Below are 23,084 nucleotides of genomic sequence, written 5' to 3'. Positions count from 1 at the left end.
GTCAGATACTCTGAAACCAGAAGCTTGGCTTTCTAATCATGTAGGTACCTTAAGACCTTTTCCCTTGCTAAAATCCTCTTCACCCTTGCCTCAGTCCTTTTATTGGCACCTATATGGGCAGGAAACCTGATGCTGGCATTTAGAACAATGACCATCAGAGCACTGCAGCGTTGACTCTGACCTTGCAATGTTTCTGGTAACACAGTATGATGGAGAACAGAGTACAGCAAGAAGAATAAGGTATGGCAGAATAGTAGGGGTTGATCCTCATCTGGTGTAAATGAAATGACGACAAATGACACGATTTGAAGATCCAGATATCTCAAAGGTCTTGACAGCAATCCTGAGACAGGCGGGATTTGTCTCAGCAGAGTTTTCGGAGTCTAGAAAGCGGACATGTAAACTCATCAGTCTGAGTTTCCTGGAGAGTGAAAGGAAAGAAACGAGTACTTTCAGGGTGCAAATGATTTGCCTCATTTTAGACATATTTTTCCACCTTCTCTCTAAAAGTGGACAGATTATAACCACGCACACATGTCTCAGTGGCATCAGTTCCCTCTCCAAACTACCAAGGGAATCACAGCAAGGAGACCCTGACCAGCTGGCAGAGCTCAACAAGGATCTCTCCCTGTTTCTGTCTTCTAGGAAGCAAATTCCAGGTTGTTAGTGGTGCTCTGCTCTTCAGCAGACTCATCAGTACCTGAACTAGCTCATCTCCAAAGGGAGTGAGGGAAAAAAAAGAGGGAAAAAGGCAGCAGGCACTTAACTGCTCTCAAGCTGCTCCTTTGTGCCAATACCACTCCATCTCCGGTATTGTTTACACTGAAATAAAAGCTGAACAGTGTCAGATCTTAAAATAACTTGCTGTTTGTGGAGCAGGAAAGCCAGGGTCAGGGAAGTTTGGAACAAATTTAAAGCGGCAGGATGGCTAAGGGATGAACTGGGACTTGGGCAAGAAGGCGTTTGTACGCACCTGAAGTTCAACCATGAGCCCGGTGCAAAGTGAGTTGGAGTCACCAGGTCTCCCTCATCCATTCCAGCAAAGATCAGTGAAGCCTAGGGCTGAGATGTGACATCTGCATTTGTCCTCCCGTAGTGAATCTGCAGCCACAGCTGTTTCCCTTGTTAGGAACACTCAGAATATAGTAGAAAAGGATGAGGGGAAGTTGATCCAAATGCCCTTAGGTGTGCAAGCAGTAGGTCTAGACATGACATAAGGTGTTCTAAAAGAGGAAGTGCCACGACACTGAGTGCAGAAAGTATTGACGGGAACACTGAGGAAAAGGCTACACCTATATGTATGGTGGGACACTGGGTGAGAGTAAAGGGCTCAAGGACTCCACACTTCTGTCCCAACACAGGCTGTCTGCAAGTCCCGAATGAGGCCGGGAACATTAGATCTTTATGCAGGTGAACAAGACATGAGAAGGTGGGACATATGAAGAGAATCCATCCAGATATGACCCATCCATCCCATGACTCAAGCGCAACTCAACCGTAATCTTGCTCATTGCTTGTTGTGAAATGTTGTACTGTCTTCTGGGGGACAGACTGGTCTAAAAGTGAGCTGATACGAAGTATAACCCCTACCAGAGCTTAAAGATGGAGTCAAGATCAATTGACTTAAGTCAACAGAAGAAACTGAAGAGTCAAGTAGGACAAGGAGGAATGTCTTTAAACTAATAGAGGGCAGGTTTAAGTTAGATATCAGGAAGAAATTCTTTCCCGTGAGGGTGGTGAGACACTGCCACAGGTTACCCAGAGAAGTTGTGGTTGCCCCATCCCTGGGAGTGTTCAAGGCCAGGTTGGATGGGGTTTTGAGCAAGCTAGTCTAATGGAAGCTGTCCTTGCCCATGGCAGGTAGGTGGAACTAGATGATCTTTAAGGTCCCCTCCAATACAAACCATTCTATGATTATGTGAAGTCCTGGCCCAGCTTGGCTCCACAAGGGGCTGCCTGCTTAGTTGCCCTTAGGGAGCAATGCTGCCTGAAGACACCGAAACAAAGTGCATAAGGGCCTGGGTGCTGTCATGGACACAAGGACACCCCCACATATCCCTCCTTGCCCCTATTAATCATCCGACATTCATCAGCCTCTGCACACTCCCTGGCAGGGCGCTGGGCTTGTAACTCCTCCAGAGCACAAGCAGGGAAGGAAGGAGGCGTGTGCTGCACACAATAGCAAGGAAGTACCTGGTCTTGTGGCAGTCAATAGTGTTTCCCCTATGCTTCAGTTCTGCCTGGCCATGGGAGAGGCACGGGTGGCACGAATGCAGGAGCTGTCACCTTGCCTGGACTTCCTGGTGCCCTGCTCTTGCATGCAGGGATGGGGAACACTGGTGATTCAGGCATGTTTGGGAGAGGTGGGTGGTATACGATGTTCAAACCTGGTTTTACTCTAGTCTTGCTGCCTGTAGCCTCTTCATTCAGTTCTGAACAGCTCCTGTTCTCCCAACAAGTCTTCAGTGTTGTTTTCTTCTCCAGTCCACCCTGAGCTCCCTTTGCTGGGCAAACACCCAGGCAATCCTGGGTGCACGGAATCGATGGGGCTGGAGGCATCACTGGACTGATGCTGGGATAAACTTGTTTTTGGGAGAGAAGTGAGAAGGGAGCAAGGGCAGCCAAATGGGCTCATAAGACAGACTTGCAGGCAGCAGGCTGGGGAGAAACCAGTCATCAACTCATATGGGACCCCCAGCCAAAGCAAGTCAAATGGGTACTAAAGCAATAAATTTGCTCTCATTGGCTGGAAGGGGGCAACTGGTGGAGGGTCTGGGACAGCATCAAGACAAAGAGACCCACAGGGGAGACCATGCATGTGAGGCATAGATCTCATCAATGTGAGCAGAAAGTGACTGGTACCCAGAGGTCAATCCATTAAACTCTGCTAGAATGAGCACGTCTGAGTTGAAAGAGGAAGGAGAGACACTCAGATCTCCATTAAACTTTAACGCTCAGCCCTGACTTGCGTTCAGTGAGACAGTAAAAGCCTTAGGATTGCTGGGGATTGATCCCAGTCACAATGCAAAATACCAATGCTGAGCCTTGGAGATGGCGCAAGGAGTGAGCCAGAGCCCAGGACAGCCCTGGAGCAGCTCCCTTGCAGAAAGCAGAGACAAATAAAAGAAATTAAGTCCTAGATGGGGAAAAAAAAAAAAAGAAGACGACATGCCTGCCCTGGGTGGGAGAGGCCACTGCTGCCAGACATAACCCATCAGGGCAGGAGCCCAGTGCCATCCTTTTCCCATGCCTTCCTCACCCTCTCCGAGTGCTTTCAACTCAGAGGAAGGACACCTACTTACCCACAAATATTCCCTTCCCTGATTCCATGCCTGGGTTAAACCTCTAGCACAGGGGCACTAATGCAGTGCATGAATAAACTTTTAAACTCTTGTGGGTGTTTGCTCAGCACCCACGAATCCAAGCCCCTGAAAGAGCCCTTTCTTCATGGAGGAGATGGAAGAGGAGCTCCAGGGAGGTGCTGAGGGTGGCACAGTAAATTGGCATAAAGTTAATAAAGTTATTGACTCCTCCAAAATAACTAATCCGTGCACAGGACTTCTGCAAGGACATGCTCACTGCAGAGTCACTTACTGGTTCACAAGAAATGAAATTACAGGCTGCCGTAGCTGTGTCTCTGTCACGCGGGGCATGGGACAAGGAGGAGTTTTGGCTGAAGCATCAGCTCTGGAAAGGGTTAATGGCACATGAGATATGTTTAGTGGGATTTGGTATTTTTTTTAACTTCAACAAACAGAGCATATGAGAAAATACAGTTCACAGCTGAGTCCTGGCTGTCTGCCCACTAGGGCAGGGAAAATGCAGATGGTTTGAAATACCCACACGCCTGCCTTTCTCATGTAGCCTGTGGTTCAGGGTCTCCAGCAGGTCTCCCCCACATTGTATTTGAATAATCAAGGTGGCAGCAGCGCAAACTGCAGTGTAAAAGCAGCACTGAGACAGGAGAAACTTTCCCTGAGCACCATCGACTTCCTCAGACACACAGAGGAGCCAGGATCCTGTGAGGCTTCGCTTGTTCAAAAATAGTAATTAGCTCTCAAAGTAAATAGGTGTTAACAGCAACAAAGAGCTTTGCCACAGTCTGGGTAAACACTTCAGAAGCAATTTAATTTCCCTTCTCCTGGCAGATGTAATCTGCAATTATTTTCAGGTTGGGGCAGGGAACAAAGCCACTGGGGCTGCTCCTTGGGACAGCCTGCAGGACCCACCACTTCACTGACATTTAGGCCTCTGAGGCTGAAACGAGCTTCCTTCCGCCAAACCAGATGTGTAACGCAGCCGGTGATCAGCAAAGCCAGCAGTGAACCATAGCACGACATTAAACCGCCCTAAAGTCCAGTCTATTTCTTAATCCTGAGAGTCCCCCAGTCTAGACAGGATATGAAGGACTAACATGAAAACCAAGCAACAGAATATTTACACTCTCCCATCAAGCTGCAAACAGAAAGAAGCATCAAAGGGTGCTTAGCCTTTTAATCACTTTGCCTTTTGGGAGCATGGGCAGCACCCAAACATGGTCCCACACCGGTGCAGAGGGTTTGCAGCTAGTTTGCATCACTGCATGCAGCTGCATCCAGGTTGTCCATTTGCTTACTAAATTGTGCTACAAAGCAACTGAAAACCTGTCTTTTCCCTATCATTACAGGGAGCTGGTGAAACATGCTTTTACCCAAACTGCCCCAAAAGCTAACGAGTTTGTCCTCCATCACCACTGCGTTAAAATCAAACTAGTGATCAGTGGCTGGGACTCAGTTGATGCGGGATGTCCTTCTGAGGAGGAGGTAATTCCGCATGTGATGGCAGCTGTAGTAAATGCGTTTGCCAGTGATGGAGAATTTATCCGGCTGGGATGTGAATACAATCCAGCTGGGAACAGCCTGGCTGTGTAGCCAGACCCAGCAAGGCTTTTGGGCCAGTATAAAGCAGTCACACGCCCAGGAACAAGTACAACCAGAAAAATGTGCACAGTGACTTCCCCAGCAGTTTCTGATCTCGTTCTGCCATGCTGACTGTCTGCTGGGAGAGGGATGTTTAGTTAATTAATTGCTACAATTAGCATGGAGCTATTCCTCCCATGATGGTTACCTTTTCCTCCCCTTTTTGGTTCCTCCAATCACCGACTCATTCATTCTCCAAGGCAGAGGCCACAAGGCACAGAGAGGCTTGAGGATGAAGGGATGAAGGTCGAAGAATGAAATGCCAAGTATCCCAAGATCTATTTCTACCCAGGAACTGCCTTAATCTCATGCAAACTTCTGATCCTCTCCTACCCATAAACCCAAGACTTCAAGGACGTGATGAAGAGAGAACACAGCAGTTACAAACATTGCTACAGCTGTTTTATTTCTCTCTCTGGCTGACCCGTCATGAAGGGCGGGTGATGGGCTCATACATGCCAAGATGGACAAGATTCCCAACACCCATCCCACTCCAATGATCCCTCAACTTCTCCAGCCAGCCTTGGGCCATGGGTCCCTTCAAATGAACATTATCTACTTGGGAAATTGATAATTTATTTGCCATTACTTAGCAGGGATGGTGAAGGAAAGGTGAGCATGGGGTCACCCATGCAACAGCCAAAGCGAAGCACAAACTCTGAATAATTCATGATCCCTCTTTGCTGCAGCATCTGGACACATCTGCTGCATTCGCCCCTGTAGGCTTTTTCTTGGCTTACTCAGAAAATCACGCTTTGGCAGCTGGGTACTGTTTCAAGTGGGTACTTTCCCTGAAGCATTAATGAGCTGTGATTTTGTTACAAATAGGGATTTTTGTTCCTCTTTTCCTGATGTCACTCGATGATCCTGTAGGGAATAGTGCTCAGATCTCTGCAGCCTGATGATCCCTGTGTGCCCTTTGGGACAGATGTACTTGCAAGCAGGAGATTGTTTTTCCTTTTGCTGCACAGATTTATATTTCACTGAAGTCCTGTATCGATCCTGCTGCCGCTGGGCTAAAAGCTCGTTTTACTAAATGAGAAGAAAAACAGTTCCCCCAGCTGAACTCACGCAAATGGAAAATCCTGCAACAAAACAGCTCCTAAAAAGGGGGGCTTGAACAATTCTGCTGAACCTTGAGGGCTGCGCTGCTGATATTGGAACGGTATGTAATTTATTTAGCCTGACCTTTCCCTAAAAGACTGGGCTGGCGACGTTATCAAGGATCCTTTCTACCACTTGTACACCCATTGCCAAGGTGACATTCCTGTTTCATGCGTCAGCCAGTGAAGATCGCATCCGTGCTGCTGTGATGCTTTGTTTGCTGTCCTGCCTGACAAGCTCTTGGCAGGGTTCAGCTCCCGCGATGGCAGGCTGCTCCACAAGGACCAAAACAGATTCAAGCTGGATGTTATTATAGGGAGTTCATGCAGATAGAGCATGGGACTGGAGTCCCTTTGAATGAGACTGGATCATGGACGAGATGAAGCAAAGACGCCCAGAGGTACTACCAGGTATAATGGGACTGGCAGGTGACTGCAGTACTGCACACCAGGCCTCAACTCCTCATCCCATCTCCCTCAGGATTTATATGTGACCTCATGGTACTGGGAAAGCAGAGGAAGCTCACCATTGCTTAACGCAGCGGCTTGCCAAAGCGCAATCGAGTTTGGATGCTGAAGCATAACCGGTAGAACAGGTCCCACAACTGCACAAAACTATGTGGGGTTTTCTTTCCCCCTCCCAGAGGGTGCTTTCCCAGAGGGTCCCAGGAAGAGACAGGGATGTAGGTGTGGGATATGAGTCTGTCCTTCACATGAAGCCTGTCAGCAGTGGAGAAAACTGCAGTGGGGAGGAAAATGGTTACCATAAAGCTTCTCCCTCCACTTCACCAAGGGATTGAAACCTCTGAATGAGGAGTTTTTTTCACTGCTGCCCCCCACCACTCTCAATGGCATTTTAGTGACACATGGGGACAAAGGCTGCAGCTAAAAAAGTCTCCAAGCCCTACCAACTTCTTGTAAGAGACTCCATGGTCTGCAGTTATGGGGGGTAAAAATTACTTAGGTAGCTCACAGGAGCAAAGCCAGCTCTGCTTCAGATGTCAAAGGTAGGCAAGCTTCATGGAAGTTTCCCACACGCCCATCCATTTCTCACTCCAGCCCTGCCAGCCTTGTGGCAGGCTGAACTCCCCTCCCACAGGTCTGATCTGAAAGAGGAGCTGGGCACCATTAGAAGGATAGGCCAGAAGATGATCTTGGCCATGGACATGGCTCTCATGGTACCTGTGTTCTCCTCGGACTGGTTGAAGCCACAGATCTGACAGATGCTGCGAACCCATTTGTTCATGTCGTCCTCAGTCTCAGCCACCAGGTAGAAGGTCCTGTCACTTGTCTTGATGTCAAAGATGTAGCTGTCTTGTAGTTCCTTCTTGTTGAAGGTCAGGCCCGCGTCCACTTGCTCGCAGAAATTGAGGTTGATCACACGCAAAGGTTTCTTGGAGTGGTCATTTTTGTAGTACTCCAGGACGTCGGGGTCGCCACTTCATCCGACACATGCGCAGGACGAACCAGCGTTTCTTCCATGCCTGAAACCAAGAAAAGAGGAAGCATGAATCCCATCACTGAATCTGTGAGAGCGAAAAACCACTACTAGGCACAGGGTGACACAGAGGGACATGACACTTCTCCATCATGGGATGCTTCGGGATGCTGCTCAGGACATCCCTGAAAGAGGTGCATAGACTCAGCTCAGTTCTTCATTTCAACACTAAAATCCCACTGGTTATCCAGGAGAATTAAATACTGAAATAGTATTGTAGCATAAGATGACTCCATAAAGGCTCAGAGTCTTGAGGCTCAGAGCAATCTTGCTCCTACCCTACAGCCCAGCCATGCTCCCAGGACCCAAACACCCTTCTCTCCCTGATGTGAAATAATCTGTGGAGTGGCACTACCAGCCATGGCAGTGCCCAAATGCCTTTCAGCAGTTTGGAGCTGTTCAAGCACTTTGGACATAGCACCCTTGGTGTTCCGACCTTCAGAGAAACTCCTGAGAGTATTATGACATGTGTCTGCAGATACCAACCATGCCAATCCCATCTCTGTTTAAATGCCAGGATAGAAAGACTAGTAAAACCAATAGGGAACTGGTTTGTTTTTTTAAATATCAGGAATAATGCCAGGGAGGCCCATGGAGCATCCAAGCTTCATTTGTTTTTCAGCATCCTTGCCTCCCTGGCACGTAGGTAACTCCTTAGCAAAGAAAAAGGTTATCATTGATTCTTCTGCTGATGGCAGCCCCTGACCAAACCACTCATGGAATGGACTCAGGGGGTTACGGAGTTTGAAGCAAATCAGTAAAATAAATGTCAGCCATCAGCCCCGGCCCTGAGAGCTGCGGCCCTACTGCTCTCCCTATGCCAAATGCAGTTGGGAGCCCACAGGAGGGGGAATAACCCCAATGATAATATGCTAAATGCTAAAACTTAAATTACATGGAAAACTGTGTGGTGTAACTCCCCATCCTATGGGACGGACAGTGGGTTTTTCTGGGGTGTCCTCCGCATGAGGATCATGGCACCTACGTGAGGGATGCGTGGGTTGAGGGACCACCTCGAGCTGCTCTCCACTGCAAGAGGTCTGCTGCCTTGCAGAGGCCTCAGGTCCTAGGGCCTATGGAAGGAAAGGACTACATCTAAGCATGGTCCTAAAAACAGTTTGTTCAGGATATCTTTGAAGGCAGTGAAGGTTTGAGAGGTGCATGTGGATGAGTGGGGCGATGTGGATTATTACCAGTGCTCCTGCATTACCTGACACACACTTTGGTTTTTACCAAAGGATGTCAAAAGGATGCCAGTGTGATCTCCACCATCCCCCCCTGGTTGTGGACCTTTTTTTTTTGTAATGAGATTTACCTCATTTTTATTTTTATATATGTAACCAGTTTTGGAATTCATATGATTATAAGAGGTTGGGTGATAAGGAAGCACATTATGTCCCTAAGAAGGAGAACCAAAAGCCACAAATATCTTTAATACCCAACAGAGGCAGCAAGGCGAGCGGTGTGCTGGGTCCTCCATGATGCTCCCCGGGTGCTGACCACAGCCCTGTGAGGCTTTGCATATTGGTGAGGGACACGTGCTAGAACTCAGCCAGCTGGCTGCACCAGGATCTCACAGTTTTGGAGAATTTTGTGGCTGTAATAAGAGTAAGAAATGCCTGCAACATTTTCCCTGAACAGTCTGATTCACACCATCCTTCTCAAAGGCTTAAAAATAGCTTTTGGTGGTGTCTTTTAGATTTGTAACCAAATTAGTTTTGCACTAATTCTCAAACCAGGTCCTGGTGCCAGGAAAGCAACTTCAGTGCAATCTTCTAAAGGCAGCGAAGCAGCAAATTGCTTAGCGGGAGGACGTGCAAGGCTGGCAGATTTTAGTTTAATCTAGGAGACAGTCACCCACTTCTCATCAAAATGTCTGCTTTTAGATGAAAAAATAGACACACAGCGGAGCTGTGTCCATCAGGGAGGGAAAAAAACAATTTCACCAGGCAGCAGCAATAATTTGCTAGTCTATCTCCTCAAAATGGTTCACCCAAATCCTTGGAAAACAAACTCATGAACATTTTTTTTCTAGTTCTAGGTGGAAAATGTCCCATTAGCTTCTTCCTGTTAGCACTGAGTTATTTCTTTGCAGCCACTCAGCAGGGCTACGACATGGACATACATCAGTGAAAGAAGATGCAGTTGTGCAACCACATGAATCATCACCTGAATGAAGACACATCCAATACCAGTTCCAGCTGCTTAGCTCGTTGCTTTCCAACCATTTGGAATGCAATCTTACAGCATCCCTTCATGGCTGAGACATTGCATTAAAAAATCCACAAAGTACAGAAACCAGACTCCAGAATTTAGAGTTCTCATGGAAAAACAGGAGGAAATGCTGCAAGCAAGGCAAATGATGCTACCACAGCTTCTCTTTTAATCACTAATGTGAGAGTCACAAGTTCTCCAATTCTCTTTGGTCTGTCTGGTAGCAATGAAAAGCCCCACACAGTCAACATTTGGCAGAGAAAACAGTATAACGAACACAGTCTGGTGGTATTGAATAAGTTCTAACATAGGCTGGTTGAGAAAGAATGGGTCTTGCCAGCACAAAATTTCTTGGGAAGCTTCAGGAGCTGGAGTATCATTGGAGGATGCGACCACTGGACAGGGCAGCACCCCATCAGCCTGGGATGACCACCCAGTCCACCTCTGCAAGGTGCCCTCCTGATAATAAAGAGTCACTGGTGTTCTAAAACAGTTTCTGACCCAGAAACAGCTCATGGCAGTAGCCTCTGGAGTGCCTGTCCTGGACAGGTGGCTGCAGGTAGCACAGCTGGAGGCATCTCCCACCACACTTCCCTGCAGCAAGGCCAACCGTTCCTGCCTCCTAAGATCAGCTTCTGAGCCAGAGGAATAAGCACTGATCACTAGAAGAGAATAGAAGTAAACAATAAAGAAATAGCCAGGAATCTCCTTATTTTTATAGAGATTTTCCCCATTTCTTTGAATTTTTGAACACTGAGCTCAGCAAGCATATTTCATTTCTTCCCTGTGGATTTGCTATGTCTTCATTAGGAACAGGGCTCAGCTTGCCCATTTACCCATTAAAAGCTATCAATACCATCCAAATCTTCCACATTTAGGCTTCCCTAGCATATCACCTTCCTGCAAAAGGGTGATTTAAGGGTCTACTGATCAGCACCCATGACAGCAGTAAGGTGTATGTGATCCATACGTGCACAGCAATCTCAGACAATGCCAAAACAGAGGAGGATGCAACTCCATGTGAACGCATACACTCTTTTCCAAGATCATCATCTCCCGGCATGGGGCTGTGATGACCAACATGCACTTCCTCTTCCACTTGAATTTTCTTTCTTTCCTTACTTCTATTTCTTCATAGCTCTTCTGCAGCCCCTGTTGCCATCAGTTCACTCCTGTCAAAACAGTGTGCCTCACCAACACTGGTGTGAGCCAAGGGCTGTGTTTGTTTAACAGCTTTACAATGCAGAGTGGCCAACAGCTTAAGAGCCATAAAGAGTTGGTGCCTTTGCAGCACAAACTTCCAGCTGTGTGGTCCTTTGCCTGCATCAGGTTCCTTCACAGTTCAATTACAGCTGCCAAAGGCCCTTAGTATCACTGAGAAATATTTTGACACTTGGTAAGTATTTCTTTTTTGTTAAAAAAAATGCCCATGCCCATCCATCGTGCTCCTATTGCAATGTGAATCCTCCTTGGGTACTGAGAACTGTAACTGCTGCTTGATTGCTTTCCACCTCAGCAGTGCTGTGGCAAGTTAAAGTTTACAAAACTGACTCCTTTCCAGCTGGATGCTACTTGGAGCTGGTTGTTTTATGGAGAATTGGGTTGGCAGAGATGAAGTTGTGCTTCTGGTTCATTGGCTGAGTGTGCTTGGCAGGGATGCTCTGGGGGGCTCAGGCAGTGGTTGAGACCCTTCCTGTCCCTTCTGCTGTGTGAGGAGGTGGCTGCTCTTGAGCAACTGAGATACCACCACACCATATCATACCATAGCATACCATACCACACCACACCACACACCATACCATACCATCTTCCTACTGCCACCATACTATCTTCCTACCACTCCTTGAATGAGGTCCCTCATGTCCCCTGTGGCTGTCCTGATGCTGTGACAAAGCTGGTGGCCTCAGGGCAGAGAATCTGGGGCCTCCAAGTACCCAAATGCAATTCAGGACAGGCCAGACAGAGGCTTTATTAACTATGATTATAGTGAGAGGACATTTGGACAGCATCTTCCCTTCTGCTTCCCAGTTCTCTGCAAAGTGATTGCAGATATCCAGCCTACATGTTGTTTCCAAAAAAAAGGAGGTGAGGAAAATTGTAATTTCAATGTTAGTAAAGTCAGGTATCCATCCCCGAGGAGCTTGCCAAGTGCCACAATCCTAAGAAGGAATCAAATAGTGACAATATGGAGAGATGGCTCTTGGTGGGGCCTATAGGAGTGGTCCACCCAGTATTATTTTAGCTCTGAAGTGAGGAGTTGGAAACAGTCAGAGACTGTTAGCTTTGAGTTGAAAGGGATGTTCTTACAATTAGGATAAACTCCTATATTTCAGATCTCTCAAATGTGAAATACGAATAATTTTACCAACACACCCTTATAGCACATGTAAGGAGAAGAGAAATATGTATTTCCCAGGAAATTTCTCTGCCCTGTTCCTTTTCTCCCTGACATCAACTTCAGGCCCACCAGCACTGCACATTACCAGTGTGAAATAAACCTTCCAAAATCTGATCTGACACAAATCACAGGGTCTAATCCAGGCTGGCAGGCAGGATGAGCGACCTAGCCATGACATCAGGCAAATTTCTCACACCGGGATGAAGCCACGGACTGAGCGATTCAAGGAGGAAACCCCACGGCAGGGTGAGCAGGTGCTTGTGTCCCAGATTTGCTCAGAGCCAGAGAAGCTCTAGGTGGTGCAGGACAGCTCCTGTGGCCCTGTGGCCACCAGCTGCTGGCGGGGATGCCACCATCTCCACAGAAAGCCAAGAGTCTGTCCCAGCCAACAACCCCCCAGTTTTCACTCTGCAGTGCAGAGTGGTCTTGCACCCCATCGAGCACATTCACCCTCTGGCTCCTGGCACATCTGGTGTGGCAGAGAGGAGTTTACACTTCAGGAGCATGTGAGAAGGACTGCAGTGCCTGGAAACGTCTCATTGTTCTTCCCAGTCGCTTTGTCCCCCTGATGCCCTCTCCAGTCTGCTACCACTTTAGATATCCTGGCAAGATCACCCCTGGGAAAGGGAGACAGAAATAATGGGGGTATGCTGAGAGCATGTTTTGGGGTGGCTTGGGCCATTCAGGGGTGTTACCGTTTTTGCCATGTGCAACAATTACACTGACAGTAGTTGTGTTGGACTGTGTTACCCAGCACCGGAGCTGATCCTGCCCTAGCAAACCCATCCCCGCAGTCCTGTAGAAGGAACATGATCCCCTACTGTGGTTGGTGCTACCAGCATCAGCGAGTGAAGCCCCACACAGGAGGATTGTAGAGTAACCTATTGGTGACCTGTATAATAATGTTGTCTTCCTCTGTGTCCCTGGGGGCTTTTTATCTCATCTGATGGACAGAAGGATGTTGGTTTTATTATTCATGCAAGAACACCTCTCCCCTCCCTGTCTTAGCGCTAACTCAAAGGAAATGCGACTTGGAAGTAGATTTGTAAGCAGCAAGGAAGCCTCCTACGTCTGCTCAGGTAACAGTTCTGCTGGCTGATTGCTGTCACATAGCCCCTATGTCCCCAAGCCCAAAAACAAGCAGGAGCTCCCTGAGACCCACTCCTGCCCTTTCAGATCCTCCACATTGCTCTCTAAGCACCTTCTCCTTGCCCACTGCCCGCTCACAGCACCTTTCCACACGGTGCTGGGAACAGAGAGGTCCCAACCCCACTCCTCGCACCGTTCAAAGGAATGGAGACTGTTCCCTGCTAATCACATGCCTGCTGTGGCCACGTTCACAGTGAGTTCATTAGCAGCATCGCTTTGGGGGAGGCTTGATTGGCAGCGTTAATAAGGTCGCACCGCAACGGCAAGACCCTGCAGGGCACAGGAAACCTTGTCGGGGTACAAAGAGGCTCTTCCTTGTTGAGGGATTGAGGGAAGGTGATACAAAGAAAAAAACCCCAACCCAGTGTGTATCTCAGGCTGTCAAACTGACCTCCCCTCCTGGTATTTTTTTTCCCAGTGTTGGAGGTGTAATTAGGCTTCAGAGCACACGCTGAATCACTACGTGTGAAATCCACCCAAGGGCAGCACGTCCTGCACCGAGCATCACTCACTGCTGGGTGAGATGGGGTTTTAAGGAGGTGAGGGACAAACACAGACTAAAACCTACTTGCAAGACCATTTAAAAACCTACAAGCTTCAAAAACAGCTCCTGCCACCAGAGATGTTTGCTTACCAGGGAAGGAAGGGTTTGGGACGGATTGGAGCTAAAGGTACACTGGTGTGAGCTGGAGGACCTGCTCCCCACCTCCACCCTCTGCGAACGCAATGGGCAACACAGCAGTGACACAATGTGGAAAACATTTCCCTTTATTTTATGGGAGCTCTCTGGTTGGAAAGATTTCAGTAGCTCTGTGCTGCATGATCAATCTTAGGAAAATAAAGATTTCTCTCTGGGACGTGAGAGCACTGATAGCATTTCTGATGGGACTTAGGAGCGCCTGATTAAGGATGGGAAAAACAAAATACCAAATAGTGAGGTTGTACTTACATCACCAGACAAGCTGTGACTGTCTGAGAAAGAGGTACACAGGGGAAACCCTGGGGAGGGCCAGGAGTGCTCCTGTCTGGAGGGTGTAGAAAGGATGGAGCCAAACTCTACTGGGAGAAGCATGGGGACAGTGTGAGAGGCAATGGGAAAGTTTCACTAAATGCAAGGAAAAGGCTTCAAAGTGAGAGGTAGGACAAAAAAAAATCCAGATGGGGTGATATTCAGCCTTGGAGATATTCAGAACCTGCCTGGACAAGACCAGGAGTGATGTGATTTACCTCCAGAGTTGGCCTTAATTTCAAGCTGGCTCTGCCTTGAGAGTGAGGTTGGTTTGGAGATCTCCAAAGGTCCCTTCTGACCTGTTATCTCCAAATCTGAATTACTTTTCTATAATTAGGTCCAGCTCCTAGTAAACTTGTCATATGGAGACCGCTCAGACCCTGAGTCCCGATGTGGGACCAGCGCAGCCACTCATTGCACATCCATCTGCAGCACTTAGCATGAGAAAGGGCAGCACTGGCATTTTTCAACTCTCATTGAGTAGAGCAACCTTTTCTGGATAATTCCTTCTACTGAAAGCTGCATGGTGCTTCTGCAAGTGAGAAGGTGCTGGGAAAACAAGGGGTTCACAGGACTGGCCTGGAGCCCAGCTCTTGCCTCAGGGTTAGCTGTAAATGGCCCATGCGCAGAGCCTCGAACGCATCCCTGCTGCATGGACTTTGTTATCTGGAATTATTTCCTCCTATTCAGCCGTGTTCTGTATTCCACTCTGCTGTTCCTAGCTGAAAACTCTCCCACCGCCCTGCTGTGGCACATCCTTTGTGGGATACTGGAGCAGCACCCAAAGGAGGTACAGGCAGATGGGTGGGTGTACCTGCGTGGGGATAGACAGAGCCGGTGCCTCCCTGGGGATCTGCAGGACACCCAGAGAAAGGGTGAGATGACACCACCATTACCTCTGCCCTAAGCCCCCATCAGCCAGCCCAAGAAAAACAGCACAAAAAAAGGATCACATCCTATAAAAGCAACATTGCAGGCAATGGCCCCGGGGTCTCGATGGGATTGCAGCAAATCTCTAGTTGACTATTTAGTCTGGGTCTAATCCAGAAAAGGAGTGCCACTAAAAGAATTTTCATTCTTGGCCTTGAGGTGCTTTGTTTTCAATACTGGTCTGAAGGGCAATTCCTATCCTCTGTATCTGCCTTGGATGCATCCTGACTCAACACTGGTGCAAGCGACAGAGTGATGGCACTGCTGTATTGCCTCACTGAGCACAAGCATGTGGTTCTGCCACACGAGTGATGAACTGAGCACAAAGCTGCACAGTCCTTGTCCCCCAACATCTCCATTGCCAGCACAGCACCATGGGGGCTGGCTTGTACCTTGTGTCCTCTTCGAAGGCTGACAGGACATAGGGCTGCAACAATCAAACAGGACGCCCCAGCAGCCCATGATGTGATATTTTATTTATCATATATATTACAATATTACAGTTATTTTACATGACGCATATTGAGATCAATGCTCTTCAAGTGTGTTTGCAAAACCCAGCTGCCACCACTGACTACACTCAACCCTGTGGAGGTGACCAAGAGCTGACCAAGTCAGCCCACGCCATGTGAGCACGCCACCAGCAAGAGCAGTTTATTTTGCTTTTTCAACTTTGGGTTTCTGGAAGCAAAAGCAAACTGCTTGGAGATTTTTTTTCCCTCCTGAGACTCTGGTATCAGTCTCTGATAAGAGCTTTCCCGGTCATTACACAAGCAGGGTTGGACATGGGAACGCAGCATAAATAAATGACTTGGAGCACAGCATTTTGATAACTGAGTTTTTCTAGCTTTCTGGCCTGGGCAAGAGCAAAATAAATTCCACAGCAGTGTCAGCAATTTCCTCTCCCTTGCCCCTAGCTTTGGGCTACCTTGAGCTGCTATCCTTATTGCCCAGAGAACCTGTGGCTATCCCATCCCTGGAAGTGTTCAAGGCTTTGACAACATGGTCTAGTGGAAGGTTTCCATGCCTGTGGCAGAGGGGTTAGAACAAGATGATCTTTAAGGTCCCTTCCAACCCAAACCATTATATGATTGTATGATTCTATCAACATGGATCTGCCCAAAAAACACCCACACCATGTTGGCAGGAGCCACAGTTCCCCAGACTTCCTTGGCAAACATACACCAGTCTCTGCCCACACAAAACTCATTGCTGGGATGCTTCACCCAATGAGTGCCCAGTGATGGGCTTCACTGGAAAAACAACACCACTGCTCATCTCCCCTCTGCCTCCTCCTGGAGGTTGTGGCTGTTCTCCAACCCTGTGTCACCTTTTGCCAGCCCTCTGTGACATCCATGAAGATGTTCAAGAGAGAATAAGGTTTACTTTCACCAGGCTTGGGTTTGGTTGAGAGATATTTTCCAGGCAGGGCATTGCATTTTGGGGTTTCTTTTGTCCCACATCCATGAGCATCCATGGTACCCTACAGGGAGATGGGGAAGGGGCTGCTATATTCCCTACCAATGAGCTCTTTCCAAACCCTGAACACTGCTTGTGTTTCAAAGCAAAGCTGATTTAAAGCAGCACTTTTGAACAAAGGAAAGAATCTGAAAAAGCCAATTTAAGGCTTAGTTTTAATCATTTGGAGATATACACCCATGTCAGCTCTACCAGTTGAATCCTGGTACTCTGCCCTCAATTAAATTAATTAAAGTACTCTGCCCTCAATCTCTCAGGTGAAGGTAGATAGAAATACAGACGGATATAGAACTGGATATCAGGAATGAGATGTACGTCAGAATGCTTTCCCCTTCCCTTGACATGTCACTTCCTTTGCTTAAAGGCTGCAGAAAAAAGTCCCTTAAAAAGCGATATTGAACATCTTCTGAGTTAAATAGAATCTACGCACAGCAAAAATCACCATCCCATTTGGTTTGCTATGATAAGCTGGAGATACTGTGGGGCTGAAGATGATAGTAAGGATGCTTCTCCGGTGATCTAAAGGACTCTGGTCAGTAGCAGGATATTTGGGATCGGCTTGCCTTTCCAAGGATGGTTCCTAATTGTAGAAAAGCTCCAAGGCTTGTTGATTTTTAGCCACTTTAATGAGCTGTCTCATCATCTGTAACCATCTCCAGCTCGACTAACCTCTGCAGGAGGAGAAATGGGCCTGATCTGGCTCACGTTGAACTCACAGTCTGCTAGACAACCCTTTGCACCTCCTCATGGCAGCTGGCTGGGTGACAAGGCCAAAGCCAGCATCACATTGCTGGCACAAAGACGGCAACAAGGAAGATGAAAGGTCTGTAATGGCTTCTCTGCAAGGAACTAATAAGTGAGTCAGGACTCTTCAATCTGGAAAAGTGTCAGGATAGGAGAGATGCTGAGGAAACCCTCAGTGGCAGGGAGAGGGTGGTGCAGATGACCTACTCACTCTTGCCTAATACAAGAATGACAGAGATACAGGAAGGTAACAGGAGCCAGGCTCTGGGCACACAAAAGTAGACTTTCCTCAGGCAACACAGGAATGACCTTGCTGAAGGATGCTCAGGAGGATCCCAGTTTAGCTGGTCCCATTTGGAGACTGAACAAAGTCGCGGAAACAAAATCCCCCCCAAGGTCACTGAGTGCCAACATGTGTGATGATGGAGGTCTGCAATGAAAACTGTCTACAACAGGGAAAATATTAGGAGGAGGAGAGAGTCTTCCCTAGATGCTGGTTTACTGACCACTGTGCAATATTCAACACTAGAAGGACTTGGGATTGACTCTCTATGGATGTTCAAATGTGCCATACTTGGAAAGGGTAAGGGAGGCAGCACTGTCCACAACAACCCTCGTGGCAAAGCCCAACCACCACAGCTTAACATGATGCCCTGGCTTTGCTCCAGGAAACATGAGTGTTTCTATTTTGGCAAGACAGAGAGTCAGGAGGCTGTGAGGCCAAACACATTAAGTGCGGGCAAAAGTGAGAAATGGAGCCAAAAGCTGCTATGAAAAAGACAGCTCTGTGGAGAGCAGCACCAATGACACTCACCTGTCCGCTGGTTTCTCATGGTTTAGTTGATTTTAGGACCTGGGGTTCATTCCTACAGCTTAAAAGGGCACCCTGATGAGTAGATTCCCTGATGCTTCATAATGTGTAAGCTCATGGGAAAGCCTTTCCTTAGTTAAAAGAGGATTTCTCTCCTCTTCCAGCTCACCCTTTTAGATGAAACTCGTAGAAACCTAATTATCTCATCCTTGTGTCAGGCCCCTCTGAAACCTGCTGAGGGATTTACTGGTTTCCAGGAGACTCTCACAGAAGGCACATGAACATCCAGACACTGTCCAAGGCTCTGCATCAGCCGCGTGGAGCTCACAGCCCTGACCACTGCTCTCCTGACAGGCACCCTGCTCAGGTAGTTTGGCTCACGGGCTTCAGGGCAGCAGAGTACTCAGGGTACGCAGGGGGACAACCCCAAATCTGCACCACACAAGGGTGTGCTCTTCCAAAAAACTAATCAGCTTCCAGTCTAAGCATTTCTGTGACAAACACCCTTTCTGCAAAACTTTCATGTTTCCTTTCTCCCTCTTTGGCATTGAAATCAGTATCCAGGTACTCTAATATATTTTGCTGTTGTTGTATATAAGGAAAAGTAAATGCACCTCATACCCCTTCATTTAGACATGAAAGGTCACTGTAGCTGTTTCTGAACAGCCTCAACTGACATCAGAAGCTGCTCGTGCAGTTTCTTTCTACCAAGCCCAGAAAACCCTGTATTTGGTGATTCACTGCCCCTTTCTGTAGGAACAATCTCAATTTCTTCTCCTTTGATGTTCAATTTTGCATTGGGCTGTCTTCTAACATATTTTTTTTCAAATGTGCTCCGCTTGCCAAGTGATCCAGACTGCCCTGTCTGATGAATTTGTCTTCAACATTTACCGTTTCATTACCCTTTGTGCCACTGGCAGCTTCTCCCCGCAGGAGCCATTGGATTTGCTCCACTTAGGGAAATGCTGAGACCTAGTATTAATCCCTGAAAAATGGCACAAAGAAGAGCCACATTTGTGGGTGACATCTTTCTGGGATCTGTCGGGTTTTAATTCACTTGCCGTGTTCTTGGGGCTGCATGGACTGCCCTCACTACGCTATAGCTGCCTTTAAGAGACCAGGGGGCTACACCCCTGGGCCAAGATTGATGCTGGGCATCAACCTATTGCTGCCTGGTGGTCTCTTCTGTACATTTCTTCTACCTTCTAGATTTGAAATAACTCCCTTATATTAGAATTAACCTAATCTCTTTTACCCCATATCTAGAAAGATGTTGTCTTCTTTGTCCATGCTTTGGTGGAAAGACAAGGAAGACTGCTGCTTCCTGGACCTCCGTGAGCTTCCTTGCAGGAACTTTGCATACTGTTCTGCTCAACTTTTCCTCAAATACCAGACTTTGAAATCTCTCTAAGGTTCTTCAGTGAAGGAAACCCTTCCAAAAATCAAGGGGAAATGGCCATTGAAAGTTTCAGTTGTGGCAGAAGGCTTTAGGAGATGCAGTCTCCAGAGACCATCCACACAGAATCTCGAAGAGAGCAAGTAAAGCCCTTGGTTTCCTTGCAGAAAGAAAGACCTTCCTGAAATGGTAGCACCTCAAAGACATATGACTAGGGTCTAATGGATGTTGCAGTAGCATATGACTGTGTATTGGCACAGTCTTTCATGGCCTTCAGGAAGAGCAGCCAACAGAGTGCTGAGGCACTTTATTAACCACGTGTCTGCCCCAACCTTTGTCTTCTGCCAGCAAACAAAGCCTGGCAAAGATATTTCAGAGCTCAAATAATCTATTTGGCTTTGGGAACTCAAACACGTAATGGGTCACTTGATCAACAGTAGTCTGGTTTAGTCAACACAGACGAGGAGATCAAACGGATGAGAAGATGGCCCATTCAAAGATAGCCTACTTCTAATGAATATTCATGTCAATATTGTCTTCTAAAAATTAGAGCCTATAGAAACCCTTGCAGTAGTATATTTGGGATGCTACAGGGTTTCTGGTCATTCCTATTTCCTGCTTGACCAACAGCACAGTCAGGACATCAAATACTGTGACTTTGACCTGAAGAATGCCCACAAATTTGGCCGAACAGGGCAGAAAAATAACCTGGGATCATGGTAACAGATTGCCTTCTTTAAAGACTTCCTTAAAATCAAGGAAGCCAAAGGGAAATAAATTGGCTGAGGTGCTGAAAAACACTTTACAATAGCCAAGAAGCTACTGGATCAACAGGACTGTTTAGTGTGACTTCTGTGGATTAGCCTTTTCCCCTTAAATTTAAATTATTCCATTAAAAGTGGCTGCGGACACACACAACTGAGGTAGTCTACTGTTTCCCCTGACTGATCACACAAGCCTTATTGTTTTGGAAATCCATCTGGAAGTTCAGCTTGAAGCCCGTGCGCTTCAGGCTTCAGAGGAGTGGACAGGAGGGTGGGCACTGATTCCATATCCCAGCCAGTGCACAGCAGCTCCTCCATCTGCCTGTTAATGTATGTTGAAACATGGCTACATGGCAACATTCATATCAGTGGATTGAAATGGGTAGGTCTGTCTTGGCCTGACAGAATGGATATGGTCATCAGTGGAGGATGACGCCCATCACCTCTCCCTCCACTGGAATCCCAATGGCCACTGACCCAGCTATTGACCCCATCAGTAGCTAAAAAGTCTTTCCAAAAGCAGCAAACTTCTCTCCTTTCATGTATTAATAAAATTCTCACTGGTTAATTTATTAGGGTACTTTGCACTGGGAAAAATGACCTCTTTGTTGACCCACTTAAACATGCTCCACTCCAACACAAAACAGTCAGAATGGTAGAGATGGGGAAGTTGTGCACAGACTGACGTCCTTTGTCTTAGCGAGACAGCTCCAGGATGGAAGGGCTGGGACTCCCTGGCACGAGAGCAAAGGGCTAGACACAAGCCTTTACAGACCAAATCACAAAGGAAACATTCAGCCCATACGCCGCATGGACATAGCCAGAGAAACAAGACTTCCTGGTCCTCCTTCCTACACAGCACTCATCCCTTCCTGAACCTGTGGGTTTGGGGAAGAAACCTTCATTTCTCCCCATGTTGCCTTCTCTAACAATGCAAACAGAAAACATGATGAAGGGTGGTGAACAAACCCATCCGCACGTGGTGGGATTCACAGGGCTCATGAGGCAGTAAAAGTGCATCCTGGACATTCTCCAGTCAAACATGTCCAGACTGATGCTCAGACATCCCCATTCTCTGCTCCCAGTTTTCTCCAGCAAGGGAATCACTAGATTTGCTCCACAGAAATCCCTGATTCAAAACTAACATGTATGGGATGTGGGGGGAGTAGGGCACTGCTCGGCAAAACTGGATAAGTCAAACTGACAGCACAAACACCACTCAGCACCAAAAGTAGTCCCGTAAGTGAAACGAGCAGGATTAGCTGTCATTAGGTCTTGTTTTTCCATTAGTGTCACAAAGATAAAGCTGCTCTCATCCCATAAAGGTGGCCTGCAAAGTGCTCAGACTCTACAGGACTCTCAGGTTATTAGAGAGGGCACAAAAGCTCCATTTGCTTCATCACCGAGAAAGCACCTGGAAAGTGCAGCGATGACGAAAAGATGCCACAAGGCGCATTCAAACCTTGCGGGGTTGGGAGCTGCATCCTGTGCCCTGCTCATTGACCTGACTATCATACTAGCTTCCTTCTAGGGAGTGTTTTAAAACTCAAATGCATTTTTGTGGCTCATTCTCATGTGATGCTCTTTATCTCAAGCAACTGAGCTGCCAAATAACTTTGATACTAAAGGGGTAAGCAAGGAAAGGTTCATGAGGACACCTAAAAAGTGTCCCAAATTTCACCCCTTAGGAAAAGATCCAGAGGGAGACCTTGGAGATACACATTAATCCTTGATTATTTTTAGTTTCATAAAGCTCACGCATCCTGGGTGTTAGCTGAGCTAAAATACACAGAATGGGACTGAACAGAATAAACTGCAGCAGAAAGCTGAATGCAAGATTGGGAGGTAGGAGTTTGTGAGATTCGATGCTGCAGCTGCCATTAATCTGTCAAAAACCCTTGGAGAATGGGGTTTTACCCTGTTGTGCCGCTGTTTTCCAAGTGTCAAATAAAGACCCAATCTCAGAAGGATGTTACAAAAAATGACTGAACTGCTATCTGCAAAAATACTTTGGGGGTGGAAAATGGAGTTATATGATGGGTGGGGAGTAATTTTTCTGCCTGCACCAGTTCTGTAAACCAAGAGGTAGAAAACAGCGCGTGGGAACCTGAACCTGCAGCAAAGAGGGGTGGAAAGAGCAGTAACTGATGAGTTTTATTGCAGGATGTGTTAATCATCCCTCTAGAAGAGGGACGGGGATGGGGGTGGAGGACTTGGCAGCTGGGATTTGAGATGTATTAGTACTAACTCACATCTGGAATCCATCCTGGAACAGGAACACAGTGTCTGGACCAGGCAGGCCAGAAGGAAATGTTCTTTGTGGCCAACCTTCCTGAAGGACCCGACCTGCTGGGCCTTTGGAGGTGCCCCTCAAGTGACCTGGGATTGGGGAGTACCACGGATGCTTTCCAAAGGGAGCGGGGAGTTTCTCTGAGTGACTTGCTCAGAGGCTTTAAGGACTGGCCTGCCATAGGCTGCCAGGGAAAAACAGATCCAGCTCTCACAGGGAGCCCTTGTCCCCAAATTCTTTGTCAAGGCAGGCTAAGCTTGGTGGTCTGATGGCTCAGGTGGGTGCATAGTAAGTTGAAAGATGTTTTCCCCTCCGCTTTGGAGCGCTGCACCTCCACCTCA

At 47.4% G+C, this 23,084-nt stretch overlaps 1 protein-coding gene across 1 annotated transcript in view; it reads right to left on the bottom strand.

Annotated features, from left to right (window-relative positions):
- Positions 1-23,084, bottom strand: part of GAB2 (GRB2 associated binding protein 2) — a 91,726-nt gene that overhangs the window by 31,280 nt on the left and 37,362 nt on the right. Inside the window, 2 exon segments of the mRNA XM_032679125.1 lie at positions 7,244-7,502; positions 7,504-7,545. Of these exon segments, the coding sequence (XP_032535016.1) occupies positions 7,244-7,502; positions 7,504-7,545 (301 nt within the window).

The sequence above is a fragment of the Chiroxiphia lanceolata genome, chromosome 2 (assembly GCF_009829145.1).
Source record: "Chiroxiphia lanceolata isolate bChiLan1 chromosome 2, bChiLan1.pri, whole genome shotgun sequence".
Classification (NCBI taxonomy): Eukaryota; Metazoa; Chordata; class Aves; order Passeriformes; family Pipridae; genus Chiroxiphia; species Chiroxiphia lanceolata.
This window is presented reverse-complemented; position numbering and strand designations above follow the sequence as displayed.